This window comes from Nerophis lumbriciformis, linkage group LG24 (assembly GCF_033978685.3).
Source record: "Nerophis lumbriciformis linkage group LG24, RoL_Nlum_v2.1, whole genome shotgun sequence".
Taxonomy (NCBI): Eukaryota; Metazoa; Chordata; class Actinopteri; order Syngnathiformes; family Syngnathidae; genus Nerophis; species Nerophis lumbriciformis.
In genome coordinates this window covers 8,672,501-8,694,813 of record NC_084571.2, presented here as the reverse complement: position 1 = coordinate 8,694,813, position 22,313 = coordinate 8,672,501, and the positions used below count along the sequence as shown (strand labels likewise).

Here is a 22,313-nt window from a genome sequence, read left to right as displayed (position 1 = left end):
TAAAACAAGTGCATTTTAAATTGCAGGAAAGAAAATTGTGCTGACATTGCACTTTATAATAGCACTATTAACCAGTCATTTTAAACATTAACTCATTCCTTTACAGAACAAACACATTGAAAAATAAAGTGCAAATGTACTTATTTGTACAAAAGTGTTAACATTGAAAAAACATGACATATACGTGAACATAACAAAAAAGTTGTACTTTTTATATGTCAGGGCCCTATGCTGCATTGCATCTGCAAAAGACCAAATTAGCCAAGAGTCTGTCAGTCATTTGTGCACGATGGGGGCGTAGTATGATGCCACCATGGCTGAAAACTCGCTCCACTGGAGCACTGGAGGCAGTCACTGCCAAGACTCTCATGGCCACTCGGAACAGTGAAGGAAGAGTCTTCATGTTCAATGCCCAGAACAAAAGGGGGGAGAGAGTTGTTTTGGGTTGGTGCACTACTTGTAAGTGTATCTTGTGTTTTTTATGTTGATTTAATTAAAAAAAGAAAAAGAAAAAAAAAATATTTCTTGTGCGGCCCGATACCAATCTATCCACGGACCAGTACCGGGCCGCGGCCCGGTGGTTGGGGACCACTGAGGTAAACAACCAACAGTATGTCAGAAAGCTAGCTAAAACGGTACACATATTCATAATATAGTATACATTTTAACTGACCTTTATTTTACTATTTTTGTCTTTTTTTAGGTGGCTAAAATACGCGGTGCTGCTGACCGCCGTCTAACGTTACGTGTGATATGTTGACTAACGTAACCCTGCTTAAAAAAAATCACTGAACAAAAAGTATGAATAAGGTAGTGAACTGCAACAGATTCCCGTGTTTGCAATAACGTTATAACGTTAGCAGTGAGTTTACAGCCTCACTGATTTAACTACACAGCAAATAAAAGTCACGTTACTTAGCCAATAAACGTTATCTTACATTCAAAACTTACCGTTCTTTGTGCAACTTCAAATGCTGGACGAAGTTGGAAGTTGTTGCCTCTCCATCAGTAATTTTCGAACCGCATGTGTTGCATACTGCAAACCGTTTTGTGTTGACCACCTCGTAATTTTTATACCCAAACAAAATTATTTTAGGTATCATTTTTTGTTCACTGGCGTGTGGTTTGGACATGTCTTCTTCGTTGGTTGTCCTGCAATTTGATTGGATGAATGCTGTGTGATGAAAACAAAGTAGATCTAATTTGATTGGCTGTTGTACTGAGACCACACCAGCTGACACACGCAATGCTGATAGACAAGTACACAATGAAAAATACGGAGCGCTCCCGAATAACTTTTTCATCTTTGGGTTTTGGGGAAAGTAGCAAGTCATGTCAAGTCATGTCAATTCAAAAGGCTCAAGTCCAAGTGAAGTCACAAGTCATTGATGTTAAAGTCTAAGTCGAGTTGCAAGTCTTTTTACATTTTGTCAAGTCGAGTCTAAAGTCATCAAATTCATGACTCGAGTCTGACTCGAGTCCAAGTCATGTGACTCGAGTCCACACCTCTGATTAACACATTATTATGCCTATATTTGTTGTGATGCCCCGCTGGATGCATTAAACAATGTAACAAGGTTTTCCAAAACAAATCAACTCAAGTTATGGAAAAAAATGCCAACATGGCACTGCCATATTTATTATTGAAGTCACAAAGTGCATTATTTTTTTTAACATGCCTCAAAACAGCAGCTTGGAATTTGGGACATGCTCTCCCTGAGAGAGCATGAGGAGGTTGAGGGGGCGGGGGGGAGGGGGGGGTGTATATTGTAGCGTCTCGGAAGAGTTAGTGCTGCAAGGGGTTCTGGGTATTTGTTCTGTTGTGTGTATGTTGTGTTACGGTGCGGATGTTCTCCCGAAATGTGTTTGTCATTCTTGTTTGGTGTGGGTTCACAGTGTGGCGCATATTTGTAACAGTGTTAAAGTTGTTTATACGGCCACCCTCAGTGTGACCTGTATAGCTGTTGAGCAAGTATGATTGCATTCACTTGTGTGTGTGTACAAGCCGCATATATTATGTGACTGGGCCGGCACGCTGTTTGTATGGAGGAAAAGGGAACGTGACGACAGGTTCTAGAGAACGTTAGAGGCAGTGCCTTTAAGGCACGCCCCCAATATTGTTATTCAGGTGGAAACTGGGAGAAATTCGGGAGAATGGTTGCCCCGGGAGATTTTCGGGAGGGGCACTGAAATTCGGGAGTCTCCCGGGAAAATCGGGAGTGTTGGCAAGTATGCATTGCAACATTGTTTCATTAAGTCAAGCCCACTGAGTTAAAGTTCAGCCAATATGATTATTTGTGTCCAGTTTTCCAGTAAACGTTTCATTTTTTTTTATCCCTGTGCTAAAGCTAAGACACTTCATGAAGTTAACGTGAGTTAACAGAAGTTAGCTTCTTGCTAACTAGACCTCAAAAGTAATTTTTTAAATTTTCTTTAAGTTTCTTCTCATCATTCCTTCACTCCACTTTCTACTGATGATGCTAGTCTTATCCTAGCATGCGTAGGTTAAAAGTTAAAGTACCACTGATAGTCACACACACACACACTGCGTGTGGTGAAATCACTCTCTGCATTTGACCCATCCCTATGTTCACCTCCTGGGTGGTGAGGGGAGCAGTGATCAGCAGCGGTGGCAGCGCTTGGGAATCATTTTGGTGATTTAACCCCAAATTCCAACCCTTGATGCTGAGTGCCAAGCAGGGAGGTAATGGGTTCCATTTTTATAGTCTTTGGTATGACTCGGCCGGGGTTTGAACTCATGACCTACCGATCTCAGGGCGGACACTCTAACCACAAGGCCAATGAGCAGGCTAGTTAGGTGAGCTAGTTAGCTTGTTGTAGAATCAAGCATTGCAATGTTAAATGCCAATGTCAAAAGTTGTGGCGTAATAATGGTGCTTAGACTCAGATAATTGCTAGTTCGGTGTAGGGGTGTCCTGATTCCATATTATATCGGTCCAATATCAGCCAAAAAACAAGTATTAGGTTATTTTGGCTTGCATCTAAAATGTCTGATACAAGTAGTCCTACTTTTGTTCACTTTTGTGTGGTATCATGTGCGATAAAAGCAGTCTACAGCGTGTTTCCTTGTATGTGATATCATGTGTGATACAAGCAGTCCTACAGAGTGTTTGCTCGTGTCTGATATTGTGCGATACAAGCATTCCTGCGGCATTTTTATATGTGTTTGATATCATGTGCGATACAAGCAGTCCTGCAGCGTATTTACTTGTGTGGGATATCATATGCGATACAAGCAGTTCTGCAGCGTGTTTACTTGTGTGCGATACAATCAGTCCTGCAGCGTTTTTACTTGTTTGTGATAGCATGTGCAATACTAGCAGTCCTGCTGCTTGATTACTCCTGTCTTATAACATGTGCAATACAAGCTGTCCTGCAGCGTGTTTACTTGTGTGCGATACAAGCAGTCTTGCAGCGTGTTTACTTCTGTGTGACATCATGTGCGATAGAAGCAATCCTGTAGCGTGTTTAAGTCTGTGTGATATCATGTGCGATACAAGCAGTCCTGCAGTGTGTTTACTTGTGTGCGAAATCATGTGCGATACAAGCAGTCCTGCAGCGTGTTTACTCGTGTGTGATATAGCATGTGCAATACAAGCAGTCTATGCAACAAGCTTACTTGTGTGTGATATCATGTGCATTACAAGCAGTCCTAAGGTGTGTTTTTTGTGTGTGATATCATGTGCGTTACAAGCAGTCCTACGGCGTGTTTGTGGGTGATATCATGTGCGATACAAGCAGTCCTGCAGCGTGTTTACTTGTGTGCGATATCATGTGCAATACAAGCAGTCATACGGCGTGTTTATTCGTGTGTGTGATATAATGTGCGATACAAGCAGTCCTGTGGCGTGTTTATTCGTGTGTGATATCATGTGCGATACGAGCAGTCCTGCAGCATGTTTACTTGTGTGTGATAGCATGTGCAATACAAGCAGTCCTGCTGCAGATTTACTCGTGTGTGACAGCATGTGCGATACAAGCAGTCCTGCAACATGCTTACTTGTGTGTGATATCATGTGCATTACAAGCAGTCCTAAGGCGTGTTTATTTGTGTGTGATATCATGTGCGTTATAACCAGTCCTACGGCGTGTTTGTGGGTGATATCATGTGCGATACAAGCAGTCCTGCCGCGTGTTTACTTGTGTGCGATATCATGTGCGATACAAGCAGTCCTATGGCGTGTTCATTCGTGTGTGATATAATGTGCGATACAAGCAGTCCTGTGGCGTGTTTATTCGTGTGTGATATCATGTGCGATACAAGCAGTCCTGCAGCTTGTTTACTTGTGTGTGATAGCATGTGCAATACAAGCAGTCCTGCTGCAGATTTACTCGTGTGTGACAGCATGTGCGATACAAGCAGTCCTGCAACATGCTTACTTGTGTGTGATATAATGTGCGTTACAAGCAGTCCTGCAGCGTGTTTACTTGTGTGCGATAAAATGTGCGATACAAGCAGTTCTGCGGCGTGTTTATTCATCTGTGATATAATGTGCGATACAAGCAGTCCTGCGGCGTGTTTATTTGTGTGTGATATCATGTGCGATACAAGCAATCCTGCAGCATGGTAGCTTGTGCAAAGTTTGACTCCCAATTAAACACAAGTATGAAGGTTTAAGTCTTTAATACAAAAGCTTTTTTTATGTAACTTGTTTTTTTGCGTTTTAATTTTGTGAACTGAATTTTTTTACATCAAATTATGCTGACAATTTCCCGAAATAAAAATGTGTCTTTTTAAAAATCCAGTGGATACAAATACAATTGTATGTAAAAAAAAAGTCAGTGTAAAAAAATCCATTGTTTAAAAATTCAGTGTAATAATAAAAAAAACTGTAAAAAAATAAATAAAAATCAGTGCGTAATGATTCAGTGTAAAAAAATTAAGTTTGTAAAAATTAAGTGTAAAAATAATTATGTGTAAAAAAAGCTTGAGTGCAGAAAACTGGATCGATCTAATCGTCTTAATTTATCGGAAGTGAGTCTTGAGTTTTGAAGCAACAAATATTTCTGCAATTAATTTTTTCACACTAAATTTCTACACAGTGATTTTTTTTTTACACTGCATTTTTTTTTACAATGCATTTTAAAACACTGTATTATGACAAACTGCATTTTTAAATACGCTCATTTTGCTCACATATTTTTATCCATTAAAATTGCCAGCATAATGTGACAAACATAATTCAGTTTACAAAATTCAAACGCAAAAAAATGTAGTTAGAATGTCCAACAAAAGATTTTGTAATGAAGACACAAATTAACCTCCATAACAAGGTTGGTCTCTCCTTCTATTTTTATCAAGTCATGTACAAAAGGTAAACATAGTAGGCCACCTTAATGACCAACATTAAAATACAGTAGCGTAGTAAGCCTGAATATTAATTAAAAACAAGGCAGAGGTATTATTTAACACACACACACACACACACACACATATATATATATATATATATATATATATATATATATATATATATATATATATATATATATATATATATATATATATATATTCTTGTATAAATCAGGTAGTAAGCCTGAATATTAATTAAAAACAAGGCAGAGGTATTATTTAACACACACACACACACACACACACACACACACACACACATATATTTGATATATGTGTGTGTGTGTGTGTGTGTGTGTGTGTGTGTGTGTGTGTGTGTGTGTGTGTGTGTGTTAAATAATACATCTGCCTTGTTTTTAATTAATATTCAGGCTTACTACGCTACTGTATTTTAATGTTGGTCATTAAGGTGGTCTACTATGTTTACCTTTTGTACATGACTTGATAAAAATAGAAGATATATATATATATATATATATATATATGTATGTGTGGGGAAAAAAAAATCACAAGACTATTTCATCTCTACAGGCCTGTTTCATGAGGGGGGTACCCTCAATCGTCAGGAGATTTTAATGGGAGCATTCGCATACCATGGTTTATATAGGGCACAGAGTGGGGGGGCAATCATGATTGCCCCCTCAACGGGGGATGCTTACAAACATCAGTTGTCTACCAATCTAAGGTAATACGCAAGGACATTAACACATCCGACACATATATAGGATGAACCGAGGGTGAATTCAAAACCAGATGGAACAACCACAAGGCTTCTTTCAGGAACAAAAACCTGCGAAATACCACAGAACTCAGCAAACACATTTGGGACCTCAAAGACAATAATGTTGAATATTCAATAACATGGCAAATTCTTGCATCCAGCACACCTTACAATAGTGGTGATAAAAGATGCAACCTATGCTTGAAAGAGAAACTGTTTATTATCTACCGTCCAGACCTGTCATCCCTCAACAAGCGCAGCGAAATTGTAACAACATGCCGCCATAGACGGAAACACCTCCTAGGTAACACATGAACCAATCACCACGCCCCTAGGCCAGCCTGTACCCACCCACTCTGTGCCCTATATAAACCATGGTATGCGAATGCTCCCATTAAAATCTCCTGACGATTGAGGGTACCCCCCTCATGAAACAAGCCTGTAGAGATGAAATAGTCTTGTGATTTTTTTTCCCCCACACATACATATATTGCGCTCTACTACGGTATCGAGCACTATTTTTTGGATAACCTTATTAAGACATATATATATATATATATATATATATATATATATATATATATATATATATATATATATATATATATATATATATATATATATATATATAATATATATATATATATATATATATATATATATATATATATATATATATATATATATATATATATATATATATATATCGGTATTTTTGGCCACTGTAAAATTACATACAATTTGAACAGTAACACTGTGTTAGTACATTTAATTAAGTGATTGTTTGGCGTACCACTAGATGGAACCCGCGCACCACTAGTACAGGGTGTCAAACTCGTTTTCATTGAGTTATGGTTGCTCTCAGTGTTTTCATACCTATTATTGTGCCTGTTTGACTAATTTCACTTCATCCAACCTTTGCTAACGTTCTGAATAATACAAGTACGTATGATTCCTGCAGATATCGTATCCGATAATATCGGTATAGGCCAATACTCATAGCTCCAATGTCGGTATCGGAATTGAAAACGAAGTATCGGGACACCCCTGATTTACTGTGATCTTGATGGTACTTAGCATGTTTTAGAACAAACAGTGGTACGTGGGCTCCATCCAGGGGAATCGCTTAATTAAATATTCAAACACAATGTTACTGTTCAAACTGTGTGTAATGTTACGGTGCCCAAAAATAATAAATAAACTTGTTAAATAAAACCATCTGCCTTGTTTTTAATGAATACTTACAGTCGTAGTCAAAAGTTTACATACACTTGTAAAGAACATAATGTCATGGCTGTCTTGAATTTCCAATAATTTCTACAACTCTTATTTTTTGTGTGATAGAGTGATTGGAGCACATACTCGTTGGTCACAAAAAACATTCATGAAGTTTGGTTCTTTTATGAGCTAAATTTGTTGGTTACTGACATGGACTTGTTTCTTCAGCATTGTCCACGCGTATACGTCAGGACTTTGGGAAGGCCATTCTAAAACCTTAATTATACGCTGATTTAGCCATTCCTTTACCACTTTTGACGTGTGTTTGGGGTCATTGTCCTGTTGGAACACTCAACTGCACCCAAGACCCAACCTGTGGGGTGATGATTTTAGGTTGTCCTTAGGAATTTGGAGGTAATCCTCCTTTTTCATTGTCCCATTTAAAGCACCAGTTCCATTGGCAGCAAAACAGAACCAGAGCATAATACTACCACCACCATGCTTGACGGTAGACATGGTGTTCCTGGGATTAGAGACCTCACATTTTCTCCTCCAAACATGTTGCTGGGTATTGTGGCCAAACAGATAAGACCTTCTGGAGGAAAGTTCTGTGGTCAGATGAAACAAACATTTAGCTGTTTGGCCACAATACCCAGCAACATGTTTGGAGGAGAAAAGGTGAGGCCTTTAATCCCAGGAACACCAATCCTACCGTCAAGCATGGTGGTAGTAGTATTATGCTCTGGGCCTGTTTTGCCGCCAACGGAACTGGTGCTTTACAGAGAGTAAATGGGACAATAAAAAAGGAGGATTACCTCCAAATTCTTCAGGACAACCTAAAATCATCAGCCCAGAGGTTGGGTCTTGGGCGCAGTTGGGTGTTCCAACAGGACAATGACCCCAAACACACGTCAAAAGTGGTAAAGGAATGGTTAAATCAGGCTAGAATTAAGGTTTTAGAATGGCCTTCCCAATGTCCTGACTTAAACGCGTGGACAATGCTGAAGAAACAAGTGTATGTCAGAAAACCAACACATTTAGCTGAACTGCACCAATTTTGTCAAGAGGAGTGGTCAAAAATTCAACCAGAAGCTTGTGGATGGCTACCAAAAGCGCCTTATTGCAGTGAAACTTGCCAAGGGACATGGAACCAAATATTAACATTGCTGTATGTATACTTTTGACCCAGCAGATTTGGTCACATTTTCAGTAGACCCATAATACGTTCATAAAAGAACCAAACTTCAGGAATAGTTTTTTGTGACAAATAAGTATGTACTCCAATCCCTCTATCACAAAAAATAAGAGTTGTAGAAATGATTGTAAACTCAAGACAGCCATGACATTATGTTCTTTACAAGTGTATGTCAACTTTTGACCACCACTGTAGGCCTACTACGCTACTGTATTTTAATGTCGGTCATTATGGTGGCACTCGGGGAGCCAGTAAGCGTTTTCAGAGGTGGTTGAAAAGTTTTAGAAGCACCGGTCAAGAAGACCAGACTGCCAGCTTCTTCTTTGGAGACGTCTCAAACTTGACATAAGACATAAGAGGTGCGGGCAGACTTAAGCAAATGTTGGAGGGCTAATCCTTGAATGGCAGCCAATCAGGAAGTAGACGACAACAGCACTTCCTCATTCCAAGAAGGCGACGTCACTCCCGGTAAAAGCTTCCAGGGACCGGCACATACCTTTTATTCCCACCTGCAGTGTGTGTGTGTGTGTGTGTGTGTGTGTGTGCGTGCGCACGCACTTGTTTTGCTCACCTTCACTTTAATCCCGGCTAAGTGCGTCAAAACAACATGGCGCCTTATCACTTGTGACATCTGACATCCTGGCCGACCCTTGAGCAAGGATTTCACGCACGCACACACACACACACACACATACATACAGACGCACACACACGCCACTCCGCGTCAGCGTCCGTGCGCATGTAGGAAGTCCATAAAAAAAGGAAAGGATTTTTCAGTGCGAAAGCGTGAAAAAGAAGCGCACCCCCTCAGACCATGGTGCTCTTCTTCTCCCGGAAGTCGGCGTGCGGGGGCTCGTGGTAGGTGGCGATCATGCCGGCCGCGTCCCAGCGTCCCACGGGGGCCGGGGAGCTCTGCATGACCACCAGCCGGATAGGCGACTGGGTGGGCGGGGGGTCCGGGGCGTACTCCTTGGTGGGGTCCTTGCCGCGGCAGTCGTACATGATGCAGGAGATGAGGAAGACCAGCAGCAGGATGACGTAGCTTGCGATCAGGATGCAGAGGTTGAGCGTGACCGGGTCGATCTCCTGGTAGTTCTCCAGGAAGCCCATCCTCCTGTGGGCCCGCGCTACCGGCACACGGTGCCGGCGTGTCCTCCCGCGTCCATCCCCTGGGTCCCGCTCGGCAAAGACTTTAATCGCCGCCGCTCCTCCAAACCTCCCGTTTCTGCGATCAATGGCGCACTTTGATAACTTAATCCTGGACTTTGTGGCGGATTGTCTCTTATATCATCTGCTCGCACTTCTACGCACATCCTCCATTTTCTATCCGTGTGTGTGTGTGTGTGTGTGTGTGTGTGGTGTAATCTTAATCTCGATTGTGAGCAGGGATTGGCGACAGCGGCCATCTGGCTCAATTCCGAGGCGGGGTGGGTTTGAGGAGCGTTAGCATGCTAGCACGCTTTAATTAAACCCGGATGACGTCTTCACGCAAAATGTTTGTTTTTTTTGGAACGCTGTCAGATTAAAGTTTCTGGATTAGAATCTGCCTTCAACAGGCTAAAATGGCAACATTTGGCCGGGAAAAAAAAATAATCCTGACATTAGCTCGGGTCACGTGACGTTTTGCGCGGCCTCTCGCGCACCCAGGGGGCGTGTCTTGTGACAAGCAGGAAGTAACGTCTAGACGTAAACCACAGATTCCAGTGAGATTTACATTCATAAATGTACATTTATTGTCATCTTAATTTGATGTAAAAAATAAATCCGTTCACAAAATTTGAACGCAAAAGCTTTTGTAATAAAGACACAAATTAACCCCCATTCGGGGTGGGGTAGGTTTGAGGAGCGTTAGCATGCTAGCACGCTTTAATCAAACCCGGATGAGGTCTTCACGCAAATGTATTTCCATCCATCCATCCATCATCCTCCGCTTATCCGAGGTTGGGTCGCAGGGGCAGCAGCCTAAGCAGAGAAGCCCAAACTTTCCTCTCCCCAGCCACTTTGTCCAGCTCTTCCCGGGGGATCCCGAGGCGTTCTTAGGCCAGCCGGGAGACATAGTCTTCCCAACGTGTCCTGGGTCTTCCCCGTGGCCTCCTACCGGTTGGACGTGCCCTAAACACCTCCCTAAGGAGGCGTTCGGGTGGCATCCTGACCAGATGCCCGAACCACCTCATCTGGCTCCTCTCAATGTGGAGGAGCAGCGGCTTTACTTTGAGCTCCCCCCGGATGGCAGAGCTTCTCACCCTATGTCTAAGGGAGAGCCCCGCCACCCGGCGGAGGAAACTCATTTTGGCCGCTTGTACCCGTGATCTTGTCCTTTCGGTCATAACCCAAAGCTCATGACCATAGGTGAGGATGGGAACTTAGATCGCCCGGTAAATTGAGAGCTTTGCCTTCCGGCTCAGCTCCTTCTTCACCACAACGGGTCGATACAGCGTCCGCATTACTGAAGACGCCGCACCGATCCGCCTGTCGAGCTAACGATCCACTCTTCCCTGACTCGTGAACAAGACTCCTAAGTACTTGAACTCCTCCACTTGGGGCAGGGTCTCCTCCCCAACACGGAGATGGCACCGCACCCTTTTCCGGGCGAAAACCATGGACTCGGACGTAGAGGTGCTGATTCTCATCCCAGTTGCTTCACACTTGGCTGCGAACCGATCCAGTGAGAGCTGAAGATCCTGGCCAGATGAAGCCATCAGGACCACATCATCTGCAAAATGCAGAGACCTAATCCTGCAGCCACCAAACCGGATCCCCTCAACGCCTTGACTGCGCCTAGAAATTCTGTCCATAAAAGTTATGAACCAAATTGGTGATAAAGGGTAGCCTTGGCGGAGTCCAACCCTCACTGGAAATGTGTCCGACTTACTGCCAGCAATGCGGACCAAGCTCTGACACTGATAATACAGGGAGCGGATCGCCACAATCAGACAGTCCAATACCCCATATTCTCTGAGCACTCCCCACAGGACTTCTCAAGGGACATGGTCGAATGCCTTCTCCAAGTCCACAAAGCACATGTAGACTGGTTGGGCAAACTCCCATGCACCCTCAAGGACCCTGCCGAGAGTATAGAGCTGGTCCACAGTTCCACGACCAGGATTAAAACCACACTGTTCCTCCTGAATCCGAGGTTCGACTATCCGGCGTAGCCTCCTCTCCAGTACACCTGAATAGACCTTACCGGGAAGGCTGAGGAGTGTGATCCCACGATAGTTGGAACACACCCTCCGGTTCCCCTTCTTAAAGAGAGGAACCAACACCCCGGTCTGCCAATCCAGAAGGTACCGCCCCCGATGTCCACGCGATGCTGCAGAGTCTTGTCAACCAAGACAGCCCCACAGCATCCAGAGCCCTAAGGAACTCCGGGCGGTTCTCATCCACCCCCGGGGCCTTGCCACGGAGGAGCTTTTTAACTACCTCAGCAACCTCAGCCCCAGAAATAGGAGAGCCCACCACAGACTCCCCAGGCTCTGCTTCCTCATAGGAAGATGTGTTGGTGGGATTGAGGAGGTCTTCGAAGTATTCCCTCCACTGATGCTCAACATCCGCAGTCGAGGTCAGCAGAACACCATCCTCACCATACACGGTGTTGACAGTGCACTGCTTCCCCTTCCTGAGGCGGCGGATGGTGGTCCAGAATCGCTTCGAAGCCGTCCGGAAGTCGTTTTCCGTGGCTTCCCCGAACTCCTCTCATGTCCGAGTTTTGCCTGCGCGACCGCTGAAGCCGCACACCGATTGGCCTGTCGGTACCTGTCCGCTACCTTCGTAGTCCTATGAGCCAAAAGAACCCGATAGGACTCTTTCTTCAGCTTGACGGCATCCCTCACCGCCGGTGTCCACCAACGGGTTCGAGGATTACCGCCCCGACAGGCACCAATTACCTTGTGGCAACAGCTCTAATCAGCCACCTCGACAATAGAGGCGCGAAACATGGTCCACTCGGACTCAATGTCCAGCACCTCCCTCGGGACATGTTCAAAGTTCTTCCGCAGGTGGGAATTGAAACTCTCTCTGACAGGAGACTCTGCTAGACGTTCCCAGCAGACCCTCACAATGCGTTTGGGCCTGCCAGGTCTGTCCGGCATCCTCCCCCACCATCTCAGCCAACTCACCACCAGGTGGTGATCGGTTAGAAAGCCCCGCCCCTCTCTTCACCCGTGTGTCCAAAACATGAGGCCGCAAATCCGATGACACAACAACAAAGTCGATCATGGAACTGCGGCCTAGGGTGTCCTGGTGCCAAGTGCACATATGTACACCTTTATGTTTGAACATGGTGTTTGTTATGGACAATCTGTGACGAGCACAAAAGTCCAATAACAAAACACCACTCGAGTTCAGATCCAGGCGGCCATTCTTCCCAATCACGCCTCTCCAGGTTTCGCTGTCGTTGCCAACATGAGCGTTGAAGTCCCCCAGTAGGACAAGGGAATTACCCGGAGGAGCACTTTCCAGTACTCCCTCGAGTGTATACAAAAAGGGTGGGTACGCTGAACTGCTGCTTGGTGCGTAAGCACAAACAACAGTCAGGACCCGTTCCCCCACCCGAAGGCGGAGGGACGCTACCCTATCGTCCACTGGGTTGAACTCCAACGTGCAGGCTTTGATCCGGGGGTAACAAGAATTCCTACCCCAGCCCGTCGCCTCTCACTGCGTGCAACGCCAGTGTGGAAGAGAGTCGAGCCCCTCTCGAGAGAACTGGTTCCAGAGCCCTTGCTGTGTGTAGAAGTGAGTCCGACTATATCCAGCCGAAGATCGGACCGCCAACCATCCTGCCTTCAGCTTTCGCCCAGCTCACAACGCACCCGACCTCTATGGCCCCTCCCATGAGTGGTGAGCTCATTGGAGGGGGGACCCACGTTGCCTCTTCGGGCTATGCCCAGCCGGGCCCCATGGGGACAGGCCCGGCCAGCAGGCGCTCGCCATCGCGCCCCAACTCCGGGCCTGGCTCCAGAGGGGGGCCCCGGTGACACGCGTCGGGCGAGGGAAATCGGAGTCTTTGTTCGTGGATTCCCATAGAAGTCATCGAGCTGCTCTTTGTCTGATCCCTCACCTAGGACCTGTTTGTCTTGGGAGACCCTACCAGGGGGCATGGAAGCCCCCGGACAACATAGCTCATAGGATCATTGGGACACGCAAACAACTCTACCACGATAAGGTGGCAGCTCAAAGAGGAGGCAAAATGTTTTTTTTGTTTTTTTTGGAACGCTCTCAGATTAAAATTTCTGGATTAGAATCTGCCTTCAACACGCTAATGTGGCAACATTAGGCTGGGGAAAAAAAATATCCTGACGTTAGCTCGGGTCACGCTGGGTCACGTGACGTTTTGTGCGGCCTCTCGCGCACCCAGGGGGCGTGTCTTGTGACAAGCTGAAAGTAACGTTCAGTCGTAAACCACAAAGACCCAGTGAGTTTTATATTCATAAATGTAAGTTTATTGTCAGCATAATTAAAAAGTGCATAAGTGTGTTACACTTGCATACTTACACTTAGTCTTTAAGTGCATAAGTGTGTTACACTTGCATACTTACTCTTAGTCTTTAAGTGCATAAGTGTGTTACACTTGTTAAAGTTAAAGTTAAAGTACCAATGATTGTCACACACACACTAGGTATGGCAAAATTATTCTCTGCATTTGACCCACCGCCCTTGATCACCCCCTGGGAGGTGAGGGAGGCAGTGAGCAGCAGCAGTGGCCGTGCCCGGTAATCATTTTCGGTGATTTAAACCCCAATTCCAACCCTTGATGCTGAGTGTAAAGCAGGGAGGTAATGGGTCCCATTTTTATAGTTTTTGGTATGACTCGGCCGGGGTTTGAACTCACGACCTACCGATCTCAGGACACTCTAACGACCACAAGGTTTGATGTAAAAATAAATCAGTTCACTAACTTCGAACGCAAAAAATTTAGTTACATAGTTTCAATGTCCATCAAAAGCTTTTGAAATAAAGACACAAATTAACCCCCATAACAAGGTTGGTCTCTCCTATTTTTATCAAGTCATGTACAAAAGGTAAACATAGTAGGCCAGTTGTTTTCAGTACCACCTTAATGACCAACATTACACTACAGTAGCGTAGTAGGCCTGAATATTAATTAAAAACGAGGCAGAGGTATTATTTAATCTATATATATTTGGATATTTTTAGCCAAACATTACATACAGTTTGAACAGTAACACTGTGTTTGTATATTTAATTAAGTGGTTGTTTGGCGTACCACTAGATGGAGCCCGCGTACCACTAGTACAGGCGTGTCAAACTCTTTTTCATTGAGGGCCACATCGCAATTATGGTTGCCCTCAGAGGGCCGCTTTTAACAGTGAATAATATACAGTATGAATATAAATGTGTATGTATAAAAAATGTGTAAAGTTGTCTATGTATTTGATTATTATGTCATTTTTTTTAATTTTCCGGACTATAAGGCGCACTTAAAACCCTTTTTTTTTATATAACCTGGTGCGCCTAATGTCCGGAATAATTCTGGTTTTGCTTACCGACCTTGAAGCAATTTTATTTGATACATGGTGTAATGATAAGTGTGACCAGTAGATGGCAGTCAAACATAAGATACGTGTAGACTGTACTATGATGGCAATATGACTTAAGTAAACAACACCAACATTTTATATGTTTTATATTCATAAATGTAAGTTTCTCATGCCCGACCTGTTTTTTGTGCCTTTTAAAAAAGAATTATAACTTTACTTTAAAACAATTTCTACCTCTAACAATCAAAAAGCTGTGAAAAATATGATGCTGTGCTCCAAATTTGGATTATTTACGGAACTTGTGTGAGCCTATACTCTCGGCAGGGTCATTGAGGGTGCATGGGAGTTTGCCCAACCAGTCCACATGTGCTTTGTGGACTTGGAGAAGGCATTCGACCGTGTACCACGGGAAGTCCTGTGGGGAGTGCTCAGAGAGTATGGGGTAACGGACTGTCTTATTGTGGCAGTTCGCTCCCTGTATAATCAGTGCCAGAGTTTGGTCCGCATTGCCGGCAGTAAGTCGGACACGTTTCCAGTGAGGGTTGGACTCCGCTAAGGCTGCCCTTTGTCACCGATTCTGTTCATAACCTTTATGGACAGAATTTCTAGACGCAGTCAGGGCGTTGAGGGGATCTGGTTTGGTGGCTGCAGGATTAGGTCTCTGCTATTTGCAGATGATGTGGTCCTGGTGGCTTCCTCTGGCCAAGATCTTCAGCTCTCGCTGGATCGGTTCGCAGCCGAGTGTGAAGCGACTGGGATGGGAATCAGCACCTCCAAGTCCGAGTCCATGGTTCTCTCCCGGAAAAGGGTGAAGTGCCATCTCCGGGTTGGGGAGGAGATCTTGCCCCAAGTGGAGGAGTTCAAGTACCTCGGAGTCTTGTTCACGAGTGGGGGAAGAGTGGATCGTGAGATCGACAAGCGGATCGGTGCGGCATCTTCAGTAATGCGGACGCTGTATCGATCCGTTGTGGTGAAGAAGGAGCTGAGCCGGAAGGCAAAGCTCTCGATTTACCGGTCGATCTACGTTCCCATCCTCACCTATGGTCATGAGATTTGGGTCATGACCGAAAGGACAAGATCACGGGTACAAGCGGCCGAAGTGAGTTTCCTCCGCCGAGTGGCGGGGCTCTCCCTTAGAGATAGGGTGAGAAGCTCTGTCATTCGGGGGGAGCTCAAAGTAAAGCCGCTGCTCCTCCACATCGAGAGGAGCCAGATGAGGTGGTTCGGGCATCTGGTCAGGATGCCACCCGAACGCCTCCCTAGGAAGGTGTTTCGGGCACGTCCGACCGGTAGGAGGCCACGGGGAAGACCCAGGACACGCTGGGAAGACTATCTCTCCCGGCTGGCCTGGGAACGCTTCGGGATCCCCCGGGAGGAGCTGGACGAAGTGGCTGGGGAGAGGGAAGTCTGGGCTTCCCTGCTTAAGCTGCTGCCCCCGCGACCCGACCTCGGATAAGCGGAAGAAGATGGATGGATGGATGGATACAAAAAAACACATAAAAAGTGGAATAAAAGAGCAAACGGGTGAAATCTAACAAGAAAAAGTTGCAATGGTGACTAAACAAAGGCTGTTTTTTACTTTAAAACTGTCTTAGCTCAAAAAATAATAATGAATCCAAATCAATGTTGTTATGAATTATTGACCTATTCAAGGCTCCAAGTACTTCACATCAAGTATTCCACTTTGAAATATTTTTCGGGGAAAATACTTTGTGTTTTTGCCATATAAAACAGGGTTTTCTTCAACAAAAAATGGCATAAAACATAAGAGAAAAAATGTAAACGTTATATCGACGGATAGATCTGAAGTTGATGTAGAGCAGTGGTTCTCAACCTTTTTTCAGTGATGTATCCCCTGTGAATTTTTTTAAAATTCAAGTACCCCCTAATCAGAGAAAAGCATTTTTGGTGGAAAAAAAGAGATAAAGAAGTAAAATACAGCACTATGTCATCAGTTTCTGATTGATTAAATTGTATAACAGTGCAAAATATTGCTCATTTGTAGTGGTCTTTCTTGAACTATTTGGAAAAAAAGATAGGTTTTTATTTATATTTATAAAGGATTTTTGAAATGTTGCTATTTTTAGAATATTTTGAAAAAATCTCACGTACCCCTTGGTATACCTTGAAGTACCCCCAGGGGTACGCGTACCCCCATTTGAGAACCACTGATGTAGAGCAAGGGTCCCCAAACTTTTTGGCTCGTGGGCCGCATTGGGTTATGTATGTATGTGTGTGTGGGTGTGTGTGTGTGTGTGTGTATATATATATATATATATATATACATATATATATATATATATATATATATATATATATATATATATATATATATATATACATACACACATATACACACACATGTATGTATGTATGTATGTATATATATATATATATATATATATATATATATATATATTTATATATATATATATATATATATATATATATAAAACAAAATAATAAATCAGTTTGAATATTTATCTTTTGGTCTATGCTTTCTATGGGATTTTGGTGTGGTTCCTGTATATTTTCATAATTTTCATGGTAAAAATCGCGGAAATTCCATGTTTTAACGTGGCGGACGAGAAGTGAGGCAGACACAGGTGGTGCCTCCACGGCTACACACAAAGTATTGAGCGTTTGCGTGTGAGGGGGCGCCTGCTTGTTGCCATGGGGGATAGGCAGGCCATGAGGCAGCAAGTACCTCTGCCTCAAGGTAGGGGGCGATATATTGTCAACAATGCATGTGTGGGTGTTTTTTGTCAGATGCAAAAATATTGTTTTATTGCTTGGAATGAAATTTAATTAAATGAATGTGTCTGCCAATATGGAGGATTATATACTGTATCCAAGATGAAATACTTCTCTAAACTAGACTTTAAGACAAAATGGATGTGATCATACAAAGTACGTTTTCATGAAGGATAGCTATTGCTGCTTCAGATACAAATACAGAAAGGTAAGATACACTCACAATACTTGATTTATTTTGTTAAAAGCAAATGGGCCCGACAAGTATATAATAACAACTTTATCAATTTTTGGACCCATTTATCATATTATAATATCATTATGACAACATTTTTATGAAAGCGAATTACTTCCTTCTTTTTCCTGTTATTCTAATGTGCAACCTAAATCAACAATGATTAGAGCTGCACATATGAATTTAAGTAAAAAACCGAAAATAACAAAAACCCCTAAAAGTATCTATGCCTCACCTGGTGTTTAGTTCACCGCACGTCACTTATACATATATATATATATATATATATATATATATATATATATATACAGTGTATATATATACATACACACGCTTCATAGTCATACGACTTGGTACTTGATGCATTCTAACTGTTCGCATGCTAACTCTTAGCCAATTTTACTGCCGAACACCTCAGAGTCATATAACGTGGTACATAACACATGCTAACTGTTAGCATACTAACTGTTAGCATGCTAACGTTAGCATCCTAGCATACTAACAATAGGGTGACCAGGTGTCCGGATTTAGGCCGGACAGTCCGGATTTTTAATGCCCTGTCCGGCGTCCGGCGCAGCATCAAGCCGGACACGTATTTGTCCTCCTTTTTGAGGCACTAGGCTTGAAGAGCAGAGTTTTTTCATCTTTGCTGGGCTGCAGCGCGATAGCCAATCAAAGACCGTAAAAAATGCCCCCAACGCAGTAACGTATCAAATGATTGGCTAAGAGCGGTGTCTGATACAAATCTGCTTATCATTGGTTAAAAAAGTAAACAAGGGTCCATGTGCTTCTGCGGCATGACTTGGACAGAAAGTTAGCATCATGCCAAAACGCAAGACCTCGTTTAATTCTGAATGGATAAAAGAGCACGAATTTATAACGAAAAGCAGCCGAGACTCATTCCATGGCTTCTGCACACTTTGTCGATGTGATGTCGACGTAAGTAGTCAGGGGAATGCTGCAATTGAACGGCATGCGGGTGCGCGGATAAACATAAAAGTAATAAACGTGCGGCACCTCTTCAATGAGGACATTTTTTCATGAAGTTTCGTCGCCCCTGGATGACAAGATAACCGCTGCGGAGCTGTGCAAGGTGTACCATGCTGTAAAGCAGTGGTTCTCAAATGGGGGTACGTGTACCCCTGGGGGTATGTAATGTAATGTAAGTTCATAAACTGAACATCAAATCAAGTAGGCTATTCCATTCATTACCATAAACCCAGAGTTTCCCCCATGCCATGATGGTTTGACCCTCACTAAAATGTCTGTGAAAAAGAATTGTGAAAAGAAATGCAACAATGTAATATTCAGTGTTGACAGCTAGATTTTTTGTAGACATGTTCCATAAATATTGATGTTAAAGATTTCTTTTTTTGTGAAGAAATGTTTAGAATTAAGTTCCTGAATCCAGGTGGATCTCTATTACAATCCCCAAAGAGGGCACTTTAAGTTGATGATTACTTCTATGTGTAGAAATCTTTATTTATAATTGAATCACTTGTTTATTTTTCAACAAGTTTTTAGTTATTTTATATATATTTTTCCAAATAGTTCAAGAAAGACCACTACAAATGAGCAATATTTTGCACTGTTATACAATTTAATAAATCAGAAACTGATGACATAGTGCTGTATTTTCCTTCTTCATCTCTTTTTTTCAACCAAAAATGCTTTGCTCTGATTAGGGGTACTTGAATTAAAAAAATGTTCACAGGGGGTACATCACTGAAAAAAGGTTGAGAACCACTGCAAAGCATCACCAGTCCTACAGAAGTTTAGACTGCGGCATGAAAGTGGACCGGGAGATTTTCAGTGACTAGCCCACAGCTAAAGGGATGGCCTGTGGCCGAACAAAAGCCAAGGCATTGTGCGAGAACGTCATCGCTCACTATTCAGTACAGGAACATACCGACTACATAAAAGAAAACAACCTACCCTTTTCCGTAGCAACCGACGCCTCAAATAAAGGAACAAACAAGTGTTTTCCCATTGTGGTAAGGTATTTTCACTTTGATGAAGGCATCCAACATGTCCTGTTGGATTTTTATAGTGACAGCAACGAAACGTCAGAAGCCATAACAAACCAGCTGCTGGCAAAACTTGAGATGTCTGGCTTAGAGGTGAAAAACATGTCTGCATATGCAGCAGACAATGCCAGTGTCAATTGTGGCAAACATAACAGTGTATCAGAAGCTGAAACTGAGCCAAAAAGATGTGCTCCCTGCAAACTGTTTGGCCCATATTCTGCATAACGCAACCAGATATGCAGCAAGCAGCCTTGATGTTGATGTGGAACATTTTTTGTGGCATTTTTTTTTAAATTATATATGTTAACTACATTTAAGTCCACACATGTTATGCTTTGTGGCACTCTGCACTTGAAAAGATTCATCTCAGTGGTCACTTTTTGAACACCACAATGTATTAAATAAATACAAATACTGTTAACAAACACTTGACTTTAATATTTTTTCCTATTCAGCCACACAAACATCATCTTTAAACCACTCAAAATTGTACTATAAATAAGAGTATACCAGAGTCCTATGTACACCATAGTAATTTATTGATATGCCGCATAATGTCCTCCTTTTTGGTGTCATGGAAATGGTCACCCTAACTAACAATAGCATGGCAACCTTTTTAACCAGTTTTACAGCTGATCGCCTCAGAATCATATAACTACTTGCCACACGCTAACTTTTTTAGCTAATTTTACAGCCAAACACCTCAGAGTCATATAACTACGTACTTGCCACATGCAAACTTTTAGCATACTAACTTATTTTAGCTAATTTCACATGCGTACGCTTCATAATCATATGACTTGGTACTTGATGCATTTTAACTGTTAGCATGCTAACATTAGCAATAAAGTTTGGCTTGTACATTTCAGCATTCACATGCAATTTCTCCCAAAATTGCATATTCTAGTGTTTTTTTGTATATTGTTCTAATCCAGGATGTTTTTATGTTGTCTTTAGAATATGTCGCAGGCCAATAAAAACCAGACTGCACTTTGGACACCCCTAATCTAGAGGTTTCAGCGTTGAAAAATAATAATTTAAAGTATGAATTGATTTTACATTTTTATGACTGAGACCAAACTTAAGGGGAGCCTTTACGGTTAAAAAACATCCATATATTATATTGGTTTTGAAAATTAAACATGAAAAAGGCCCATCCATCCATCCATTTTCTACCGCTTATTCCCTTCAGGGTTGCAGGGGGCGCTGGAGCCTGTCCATACTTGCCAACCTTGAGACCTCCGATTTCGGGAGGTGGGGGGAGGGGGTGGGCGTGGTCGGGGTGGGACGGGGGCGTTGTTGGGGGCGTGGCTAAAAGGGGAGGAGTATATTTACAGCTACAATTCACCAAGTCAAGTATTTCATATATATAAGAAATACTTGACATTCAGTGAATTCTAGCTATATATATATATATATATATATATATATATATATATATATATATATATATATATATATATATATATATATATATATATATATTTTTTTTTTATTTTTATTTTATTTTATTTTATAAATATATATATATATATAAAATAAATACTTGAATTTCAGTGTCCATTTATTTACACATATACACACACATAACACTCATCTACTCATTGTTGAGTTAAGGCTTGAATTGTCCATCCTTGTTCTATTCTCTGTCACTATTTTTCGAACCATGCTGAACACCCTCTCTGATGATGCATTGATGTGTGGCACGCACAAAAGTGCTTTCATCAAATGCACTAGATGGCAGTATTGTCCTGTTTAAGAGTGTCACAACATTGCTGTTTACAGCAGACGAACTGCTTTACGGTATACAAAAACGTGACTGCTGTTGTTGTGTGTTGTTGCCGCGCTGGGAGGACGTTAATGAAACTGCCTAACAATAAACCCACATAAGAAACCAAGAACTCGCCCTCCATCATTCTACAGTTATAACGTGATTGGGCAGTTGCGCTGTTTATATTGTGGGTTAGCGTGAATTTCGGTACATTTTCGGGAGAAAATTTGTCCCGGGAGGTTTTCGGGAGAGGCGCTGAATTTCGGGAGTCTCCCAGAAAATCCAGGAGGGTTGGCAAGTATGAGCCTGTCTCAGCTACAATCGGGCGGAAGACGGGGTACACCCTGGACAAGTCGCCACCTCATCACAGGGCCAACACAAATAGACAGACAACATTCACACTCACATTCACACACTAGGGCCAATTTAGTGTTGCCAATCAACCTATCCCCAGGTGCATGTCTTTGGAAGTGGGAGGAAGCCGGAGTACCCGGAGGGAACCCACGCAGTCACGGGGA

The 22,313-nt window shown here is 42.8% G+C and overlaps 3 protein-coding genes across 3 annotated transcripts in view; 1 reads left to right on the top strand and 2 right to left on the bottom strand.

The window, feature by feature from the left end:
• mmd (monocyte to macrophage differentiation-associated) overlaps positions 1-9,298 on the bottom strand; it is a 36,729-nt gene extending 27,431 nt beyond the window's left edge. Inside the window, exon 1 of the mRNA XM_061981462.1 lies at positions 9,080-9,298. The gene's annotated coding sequence lies outside the window, so the exon portion shown is untranslated. The remainder of the gene's footprint in view (positions 1-9,079) is intronic.
• The window catches only part of pctp (phosphatidylcholine transfer protein), a 93,006-nt gene that overhangs the window by 13,766 nt on the left and 56,927 nt on the right, over positions 1-22,313 (top strand). The window lies entirely within an intron of this gene.
• On the bottom strand, positions 9,077-9,820 carry LOC133620186 (small integral membrane protein 36-like). The gene is made up of 2 exons (XM_061981465.1): positions 9,312-9,820; positions 9,077-9,147 (listed from the first exon to the last, which is right to left on the bottom strand). Exon 1 carries the CDS (start codon positions 9,616-9,618, stop codon positions 9,316-9,318), a length of 303 nt encoding a protein of 100 aa, XP_061837449.1. The 5' UTR covers positions 9,619-9,820; the 3' UTR covers positions 9,077-9,147; positions 9,312-9,315.

What these genes read in the sequence shown, in the direction of transcription:
- LOC133620186 (XM_061981465.1), bottom strand. Translation starts at nt 9,618, where the DNA reads ATGGGCTTCCTGGAGAACTACCAGGAGATCGACCCGGTCACGCTCAAC.